At 43.3% G+C, this 9,849-nt stretch overlaps 1 protein-coding gene and 1 long non-coding RNA gene across 4 annotated transcripts; one reads left to right on the forward strand and one right to left on the reverse strand.

Moving 5' to 3' along the window:
- Positions 1–1,333: 1,333 nt before the first annotated feature.
- LOC138525747 (uncharacterized) lies at positions 1,334–3,001 on the reverse strand. Its single transcript, XR_011283419.1, has 2 exons — positions 1,908–3,001; positions 1,334–1,805 (listed from the first exon to the last, which is right to left on the reverse strand). It is a non-coding gene; the product is annotated as an uncharacterized lncRNA (long non-coding RNA).
- Positions 3,002–3,043: 42 nt separating this feature from the next.
- On the forward strand, positions 3,044–5,869 carry LOC138525748 (uncharacterized). 3 transcript variants are annotated; one of them, XM_069635917.1, is made up of 3 exons: positions 3,044–5,295; positions 5,398–5,472; positions 5,560–5,869. In XM_069635917.1, exon 1 carries the CDS (start codon positions 3,228–3,230, stop codon positions 4,521–4,523), a length of 1,296 nt encoding a protein of 431 aa, XP_069492018.1. In that variant the 5' UTR covers positions 3,044–3,227; the 3' UTR covers positions 4,524–5,295; positions 5,398–5,472; positions 5,560–5,869. The 3 variants fall into 3 exon arrangements, with proteins under 3 accessions (XP_069492018.1, XP_069492016.1, XP_069492017.1); XM_069635915.1 differs by having other exon boundaries at positions 3,044–5,472; XM_069635916.1 differs by having other exon boundaries at positions 5,398–5,869.
- Positions 5,870–9,849: the final 3,980 nt, after the last annotated feature.

The following is a 9,849-nucleotide window of genomic DNA, read 5'->3' on the forward strand; positions in this document are numbered from 1 at the left end:
TTCTGCCAGCCATTCCCAGGCTCGCAGAATCCGGGAAAACCTGGAAGATCAGGCGGGAACCTCTGGGAGCAGTGCCTCTGAGTCAGAAGATGAATGGACCAGGGTTACCCGAACCAGAAAGGCCAATAAGGCAAAAAGGGCCTTGCTTAAGGACCCATTGAAGCAAAAAAGGCAATAAGGAGTGTCATCACGCCTTATCATAAGAACGCCAAGTATTCTGTTTGGGAACACTTGGAGCTCTATGAGCAAATGATGGAGACTTTCCATTTGAAGGACAACAGTAGCTGCATCCAGTACGTCAAATGGACATTCTCCCCAGAATACTCCAGTTTCTTTGCGGGGCTGGAGGACCAAAATCATTTAAGATGGTCCACCTATAAGGCGGCCATCTTGAAACATTTTTCTGTGCACTGAAATCCTCAAGAGGCTCGCAAGGCGGCCTACAATTTGCAATGTGGGGATGATCAGGCCCCAGAAGAGTTTGTGCAAGAATTAAAGCGTGCTTTTGCGCAGACCACCAGAAGGGTGCGCACGGACAGCAGAGAATGTGTTAATACTTTTTTCCATGCCTTGCCCAAATACATAATGACCCAGCTCGTGAGAGATTTTCAAGAGAAAGGATCTTTAGAATGGGTCATTGAACAAGCCACCCGCATCTACGAGGTGCAGAAACCGGTGGAAAACTAAAACCAGCCCAAAAACCCCAAAACCAACAGCACCCCTGCTGCTGCCAAGGTGGCAGAGGTAAAGGTTGCCCCCGTTTTAGATTTGGAGATGGGGGGGGCCTAAAGACCTAGCTGTACGTAATAATGCTAGGCCCAGAAGGTCCTCGGGCCAGTCACAAACAGGGAGTCAAGGAGGTAGTCCCACAAATGGGGTCCCTCGCTCTCCTGATTATGTAAGTCCCCGTTACAAGGGAAATCGACCCATCCTGGGTTATGTGTGGACTCCTCCAGCCCAAGGGGGGGATCCAGCCAAGCGCCTAACCCAGGGAACTTCCCTCCTAACTTCCCACAGGAGGGCAGAAATTCTCCAAACCCTGGGCAGAACTTCTTCCCCAGGTATCCACCCAACTTCCAACCCCAAAATCATCCATCCTTCTTTCCCCAATTCCCTGAGCCCAGACAACCTAATCCGGGAGAGGGGAGGCCAAGGGTGGAGGGGTACCCAAATCTTTGTAAATCCAACAGATTGTCCACAAGATTGTGGAACTCTCCCGTCCCCTGCACACCCTTTATACTGTAGAAACAGTCAATATTTCTATACAATGGTAATATTCAGTTTCTTTCAGAAAAAAGAAGAAATTAATGAGAGAAGCTAATTCATGACACTATTATAATAAAACAGAATGATGGGGACCATCGGTTTTAATTGAATTTTAAATTAATTGTTATAGATATGAATTTCAATTCATTCATCATCCAGTCTTTGTAAACATAATAACATAAATGTGTTCATTTTGAGGTTACATTCAATATTATAATACAAGGGCATACAAGGTACTCATCACACTTTCTATACAATAGGCTTTTCACATGGTATATCCACAGAAAGTAATGATGAATATTTTCTCGACGCGTTTCGGGGTGTCCCCTTCTTCAGGAATTGATAGCCCTCTTCATTGCCGTTAATCTTTGTTTCGTCTATAATGTATGATACAATGATCAAATTTTAGATTCTCACTGATAACTGTCATTTAACTCTTGGGAGAAATTTTTAATAATAATCACCTGGATGTTCAATGTGGAATATCCTAACTGGATTTATTATCAATAGCAATATCAGCCCAATAATGGTTATTCAACCTGTAGATGTGATAAAAAGACAATAGGGAAAGCTCAATTAAAAACGGGATCTTAATTCATGAAGGAAAATCTAGTCATGTAATATCTAAGAAAAAATATTACCTTTCGGTATTTCTGTAAAAAGCTACTACATCCATGGAATGGGTCGCTGTGGTATGTAGAGAGTCCTCAGGTACGGAGGTAGTGCAGTAATGGGCGATTCCTCCACTCGTGTCTGTAAAAACACGTATATATACTATATTAGATACACGAAAACAATGGGGTGGGATCATTCTGTGGAGAGTATTCTGTGAAGGCCTCTAGGCTCATGATATGCAATTGGGGAGCTGTTTACAAAGGATTCTCTTACCTCCTTCCTGAGAAGATGGCCGGTGCTGTAGCTCGAACCGTTCTACACGGTTTTCGCTAAAGATGGCCACTATTTACATTATGACGTCATCACGTCGAAGCGTGACGACGTCACTATGTTTAGAACGTCAGCGTGTGACGGGAAAACAGACGTCATACGGACATATTTTAGAAAACAATGTGTAATTAACCAATAGTATATAGGTGTATATCTATACTGGTGCAGGGAGTTTGAGTCAAATGAAATAAAGGTGAAAAGAGTCGAAAGATAAATGTGAGGAGTGTCTCATGTAACTTCTGGGAAATCTATTGTTTACCACGGACAAAAGTTAATCGAATATTGGACATCCGTGTGTTTACTATTTCAAGAGAAGCATGCTCACATTCTATGGTCTGTAACTTAATACATCCTATGTCAGTAAAAAATCATCCTAAGTGAACTGAACAAATTCAAAAATGTATTTAACAGCAATTGATATTGTATCCACACTGGGTTTCTGATTGGGTCAGGGGAAACAGTATTTAGTTACAAAAATGAGGCTAAACTGTAATCTTCGTTCATCCCATTGGGAGCTAGACTGTTTAGTCTCTCTATCCAGAAGATTTCCCTCTGGTTCATACGTCTGGCATGATTGCCACCTCTTGGGGCTCTGTTCACAATTTCCAAAATCACAACCTTTAGTTGAGAAATATTATGTTTCTTTATGGAAAAATGTCTTGCTACAGGTGAGTTAACACTGTTGGTACGTATGTTACTTTTGTGTTCATTCCAGCGCTCCTTGGCTTTCCTTTGTGTCTGTCCAACATAGTAAATGCCGCATGGGCAGCTTAAACCATAAATGATTGATTTCGTGTCACAAGTTACAACCCATAGTCCAAACAACCACAACATATCTTAAAGATACCACAGATTTTCTCAATCACCTAGACACCTTAACAGATATTAACAGAAATGATCTACTGGTTTCGTTTGATGTACAGAGTCTATATACATGCATCCCACATCAAGACGGTTTGGAAGCACTCGAATGGTGTCTACTAAGAAATGAATGTGAAGCAAACAAAACCTTCCTAATGAAATTAAGCAAAATTATACTCATTAACAACTATTTCAGATACAGGACGCAGTACTATTTACAAGCATCAGGAACTTCAATGGGGTCAGCAATGGCCCCAGCCTATGCTAATCTATTCATGTACCATTTGGAGATGAAATGGATTTTGATACCAACAAAATTTAGCAAAAAAATCATCACCTGGAAAAGATACATTGACGATGTTTTCGTCATTTGGAGAGGACAACATCACGAACTAGAGGAATTCCTAAAATACATCAATTCAGGCCACGACAGAATCAAATTCACGATGGAAATTGGAACCCCTAAACTACATTTTTTGGACGTTGAACTAGAGATTGGGGAAGATGGGATAATCACCAATATTTATCACAAACCCACCGATGTTAACAACACGTTACACTTCAGGAGCCATCATCCGACGCATTTAAAGAATAATTTGCCCTACAGTCAATTCCTTAGACTAAAGAGAATTATCTCAACAACTGACACCCTGAGGAATGAAAACCTATTGATGACACAAAGATACAAGGAAAGAGGCTATCCAGAGTCTATCATCAAGAAAGCAGAAGAAAAAACACTCACATTGGAGAGGAAAGACCTCCGTATATCAAGAAATAGATCTAAGGAGATCCCATTTCTCTACGCTTTAAGATATTCAGCACAGAGTCATCACATAACAAGGATGATCAAGAAGAACTGGGGTATAATCAAATTGGATCCACAACTAAAGAGACTATTTCCTGAACCACCCATAATCGCCTACAAGAGGGGTCGGAACTTCAGGGATAGCCTAGTTAAAGCAGAAAGACCGAGAGTGGACAATCAAAGAACCCTCACCAAGAGGAAAATAGGTACGTTTGCCTGTCTCAGTTGTGGCAATTGTAACAACATAATGAAGGGAAGCTATGTAAGACACCCATCAAATGGCCAAAAAATCCCACTAAAGGATTTTGCCACTTGTGACACGAAATCAATCATTTATGGTTTAAGCTGCCCATGCGGCATTTACTATGTTGGACAGACACAAAGGAAAGCCAAGGAGCGCTGGAATGAACACAAAAGTAACATACGTACCAACAGTGTTAACTCACCTGTAGCAAGACATTTTTCCATAAAGAAACATAATATTTCTCAACTAAAGGTTGTGATTTTGGAAATTGTGAACAGAGCCCCAAGAGGTGGCAATCATGCCAGACGTATGAACCAGAGGGAAATCTTCTGGATAGAGAGACTAAACAGTCTAGCTCCCAATGGGATGAACGAAGATTACAGTTTAGCCTCATTTTTGTAACTAAATACTGTTTCCCCTGACCCAATCAGAAACCCAGTGTGGATACAATATCAATTGCTGTTAAATACATTTTTGAATTTGTTCAGTTCACTTAGGATGATTTTTTACTGACATAGGATGTATTAAGTTACAGACCATAGAATGTGAGCATGCTTCTCTTGAAATAGTAAACACACGGATGTCCAATATTCGATTAACTTTTGTCCGTGGTAAACAATAGATTTCCCAGAAGTTACATGAGACACTCCTCACATTTATCTTTCGACTCTTTTCACCTTTATTTCATTTGACTCAAACTCCCTGCACCAGTATAGATATACACCTATATACTATTGGTTAATTACACATTGTTTTCTAAAATATGTCCGTATGACGTCTGTTTTCCCGTCACACGCTGACGTTCTAAACATAGTGACGTCGTCACGCTTCGACGTGATGACGTCATAATGTAAATAGTGGCCATCTTTAGCGAAAACCGTGTAGAACGGTTCGAGCTACAGCACCGGCCATCTTCTCAGGAAGGAGGTAAGAGAATCCTTTGTAAACAGCTCCCCAATTGCATATCATGAGCCTAGAGGCCTTCACAGAATACTCTCCACAGAATGATCCCACCCCATTGTTTTCGTGTATCTAATATAGTATATATACGTGTTTTTACAGACACGAGTGGAGGAATCGCCCATTACTGCACTACCTCCGTACCTGAGGACTCTCTACATACCACAGCGACCCATTCCATGGATGTAGTAGCTTTTTACAGAAATACCGAAAGGTAATATTTTTTCTTAGATATTACATGACTAGATTTTCCTTCATGAATTAAGATCCCGTTTTTAATTGAGCTTTCCCTATTGTCTTTTTATCACATCTACAGGTTGAATAACCATTATTGGGCTGATATTGCTATTGATAATAAATCCAGTTAGGATATTCCACATTGAACATCCAGGTGATTATTATTAAAAATTTCTCCCAAGAGTTAAATGACAGTTATCAGTGAGAATCTAAAATTTGATCATTGTATCATACATTATAGACGAAACAAAGATTAACGGCAATGAAGAGGGCTATCAATTCCTGAAGAAGGGGACACCCCGAAACGCGTCGAGAAAATATTCATCATTACTTTCTGTGGATATACCATGTGAAAAGCCTATTGTATAGAAAGTGTGATGAGTACCTTGTATGCCCTTGTATTATAATATTGAATGTAACCTCAAAATGAACACATTTATGTTATTATGTTTACAAAGACTGGATGATGAATGAATTGAAATTCATATCTATAACAATTAATTTAAAATTCAATTAAAACCGATGGTCCCCATCATTCTGTTTTATTATAATAGTGTCATGAATTAGCTTCTCTCATTAATTTCTTCTTTTTTCTGAAAGAAACTGAATATTACCATTGTATAGAAATATTGACTGTTTCTACAGTATAAAGGGTGTGCAGGGGACGGGAGAGTTCCACAATCTTGTGGACAATCTGTTGGATTTACATAGGTTAAAACAACCCAGTGTCAAGGTTGTTATTCTCCCCGGCACCCCGTAAATTTTCAACAAATCCTGTAAAAAAACCTTAAACCTAGGTGTGCGCTAGGCAACACAAATATGGGGTACCCAAATCTTCCCAAACAGGGGTACTACCAGAGAAGGGATAGCTACCCTTCCCGGGACCAGCCCAGGGGAGAAAACAGAACCCCGTACCAGGCTGAGCGGGTTTCACAACTTGAGTGCCAGGTTCAGAACATGGCACGGAATCTGGGTCACATGCTAAGGGCTCAGCAGAACCCTCAGATGAGCATGCGGCACAGAATGCACCAAACTCTGGACTTGGTGCTCCAGAGCAATGACGGGGGCAGCACCCCGATAACCCACCGGTTCCCAGGGAGGATGCACAAGGGGGAGGGGGGTGTAAAGCCTTGGAGGAAGCTTCCTTCCCCGCCTGCAAACAGGCCCTGGAAACCCAGGAACCGGAAACAAAATCCCCTGCCCCTGAAAGTCTGCCTCCAAAGGAGCAGAGGGGGGGTAGGAGAAACAAAGTACCCAAACAGACCCGTTTTGTGGAAGAAATTTGAGGGAGAAGGATCCTCAGAGGATCCTGGGAAAAGGATCTTCTCCTTCAGAGATGGGGGAACTCCTCCCAAAGAAAAATGGGTCCCAAAGGATTCCAATCCAGACTGGGGAGATATGGAGACTGAGCTACCGCCGCCCATCATCTCATCCCAGAACCAACAGCAAGAAAATCCCCTGGTTCAAACCCATCCTGGTGACTGCCTCCAAAAAGGAGGGGGGGGCCCAGAACTGGAACCAGGGGAACCCACAATGGCTCAGATCTCCAGTTGCCAAATTTTTCTTTCAGATTCCCAAGGCTCTCCACAGAATTCTGCCCAGATTTCTTCTCTTGCAATGTCCAAAACCAGAAAGTTAGCCCACCAGTTGTCCAAAAATGTGCATTATCTGTGCCCCCTTGAGGAGAAGGAGGGAAGATATTATGCCCCGGTACAAGTACAGGGGCAGGGTACGATTTCAGCGCTGGTGGACACGGGATCTCAAGCTACCCTTCTGTCCAGAAGGGCCTTTGATGAACTGAATGCAGGAAGGGGAGGGAATTACCAAATTCCTCTCACCTCACTTCCTGGACAACTCCAGAACTTTGACGGGAAGGAAATTCCCGTCGAGGGGACGGCAGACTTGGACATTAAAATTGGGCGACACAAGGTGAAACACCCGGTCATAGTAGTGACTCCAGAGGGCACCCCTTGTTTACTAGGGAATGACCTCCTGAGAAGGTTGTCACCCCTAATAGATTGCGTAAACAAGGTCTTCTGGACCCAGACTAGCCGACCAATAAAATTAAAACAGAGTGTCAACCATGTTAGTTTAAACGGCACCTGCCACATGGTTGAACAAAAATCTGACCAAGTAGAATTTCACTTCCAGAACAACCAAACTCCAGACGTGACAGTAATAGCAGTAGGACAACAGACTGGTGATGGGGGGTCCTCTCTATTTCTGAAAATCAACCTTCCTTCCAGTTTAAAGTGGTACTCCACGCTGGAAGGAAATACTTTGAAATTCTTTACTAATCCACAATCAGAAACTCCCACTCCTATAGTCCAGAAAGATGTGAAATCAGCTCAGAGCCTGGCTGATATTCAGCAAAATGGAGAGCAGTTGTTCATCCCTGTTCAGTTAAATGATGGGAAGGACTCTGTTCTCGCTCGAGTGTGCGTGAACAATGGTAAGAGCTTCATCAGCGAAGCCATGTTCCGCCAACTCCCAAAAGATCCAGCCATTCCCACATTCAAACTGATAGACAAATGGGAAATGGACCTGGAAGCACCCAATTCCAAACATCTCCTGCCAAGCAGGTGTATGCTCAAAATCTCCATTGGCAACAAGAGCATAGTCCACAATTGTTGGGTCGTGCAGGACGTCATTGCAGCTTTTTACTTAGGCAGTGACATTCTCAATCGCTTTGCCATTAGTTTGGACCTAATAAACTTCAAAGCTTGGTCCCGATTAGCGGATAATCCCATGGGCTTTGATGATCAAGAAAAAGCATTTAGGTCAGCTCAATTGCTACTTTATGCAGTTGAAATTCAGATTAAAGAGGAAGTCACCATCCCAGAAAGGACCCGACAATTCTCCCTGGAAGTGAAAGTTAAAAGAGGACAATATTTGCAAAACCCTGATGCTTATATACATCTAAATGCTTCTCTCCAACAGCAAGGGTTGGGGGAAAACCCAACTCCATTAGTCAACATAGAACATGACACCATTCCAATAGAGGTAGATAACAGCGACTTAAAGAGTGTTACTCTAGCCGCAGGCACCGTTATTGGAATGGCGGTTGATCACCAACATTTTTCCATTGATCCAGGAAATGAACTGTTAGGACCGATCCCCAAGGACTGTTTTGACAGTGACAATGATGACAATACAACACCAGACAGGATCTTCATCTGGCATGGGGGGAACTTCCTGGTGTACACTTCCTGCCCTTATGGCAAGGAAGACGTGACTTGTGACTTCAGAAGGGATGAGGTGGTTTTCCAGGTTCATGAGGGCTGCCTTTCCCACCTGAGGCCTCCCGTCCAAATCAGCACTCTGACCAGGGACTTCTCCACCCAGCTGGAGGAGGCCGCTGAGATAGCCAAACCAGAAGTCTTTCCAGGATTCAGGCAGATGGTGGAAGAGAGAGTAAACCTAGCTGATGCCTGTGTGACTCTGGAACAGAAGCAACAGTTGAAACAAGTCTTCTTGGATTTCCAAGATCTCTTTGCGGTAGACTCATATGACTGTGGTCGCACCGACATCCACACAACAACAATTCCCATGGACCCTGGCATGACTCCAGTGTTTGTGAAGCAATATCGCTTGCCTCTTGCATCCATGGAGTCCATTACTGAAATAATTAAGAACCTTGAGTCCAGGGGAATAATCCGTCTCGTCCACAGCACCTTCAATAATCCGGTGCTGGGAATATTAAAGCCAAACGGCCAGTGGAGACTCTGCGCTGACCTTAGGGAGCTCAACAAACGGGTCCATACTTCCCGATGGCCTCTTCCCTACATTGACCAAGGGCTGGCCCAGATTCAGGGGTCACAGGTATTCACTGCAATAGACCTGACCAATGGATACTGGACCGTGCCTGTCAGCTGGGAGGACCAATACAAACTGGCTTTTACCTTTGGGGGCCAGCAGTACACATGGACCCGGACTCCCTTCGGATACCTTAACTCCGGTAATGTGTTCAATATTTTCCTACATAAGGCCATGCCCGACCTGGGTGCGAGGGGTAACCTGGCTTATGTAGATGGTGTCCTCATCAAAAGTTCATCTGTGGAGGAAAACATAGCAAAGATCTGTTATGTTCTGACACAGTTGAGGGCCGCCGGAGCAAAACTTTCCTTTCAGAAAGCACAGTGGTGTCGAACCCGTGTTAATTTCTTGGGGCATGAGATTACTCCTCAGGGTCTCTGTCCCCAGGAAAAGAAAGTGGAAGCCCTCCAAAAACTGAAAGACCCCACAACTCTGCGGGAACTAAGGAGCCTCCTTGGACTGACTAATTACAGCAGATAGTTCATTGAGGGCTACGCAGAGATCACCAGACCCCTGATTCATCTCTTGAAGGGGGGGTCAAGTGGGAATGGGGTCCAGAACAATCCGAGGCAGTAAGGCAGCTCAAAAGAAGCCTCTCACAAGCGCCTTGCCTAGCTTACCCTGTCAGAAACAAGGAGTTCTTCCTGGAGACAGGGTTCTCTAATACATGCTTGACGGCAGTATTATACCAAAAGCATGACAAGGTCAATAAAGT

The sequence above is a fragment of the Ambystoma mexicanum genome, chromosome 7p, assembly GCF_040938575.1.
Source record: "Ambystoma mexicanum isolate Mex_15411 chromosome 7p, UKY_AmexF1_1, whole genome shotgun sequence".
NCBI classification, from domain to species: domain Eukaryota; kingdom Metazoa; phylum Chordata; class Amphibia; order Caudata; family Ambystomatidae; genus Ambystoma; species Ambystoma mexicanum.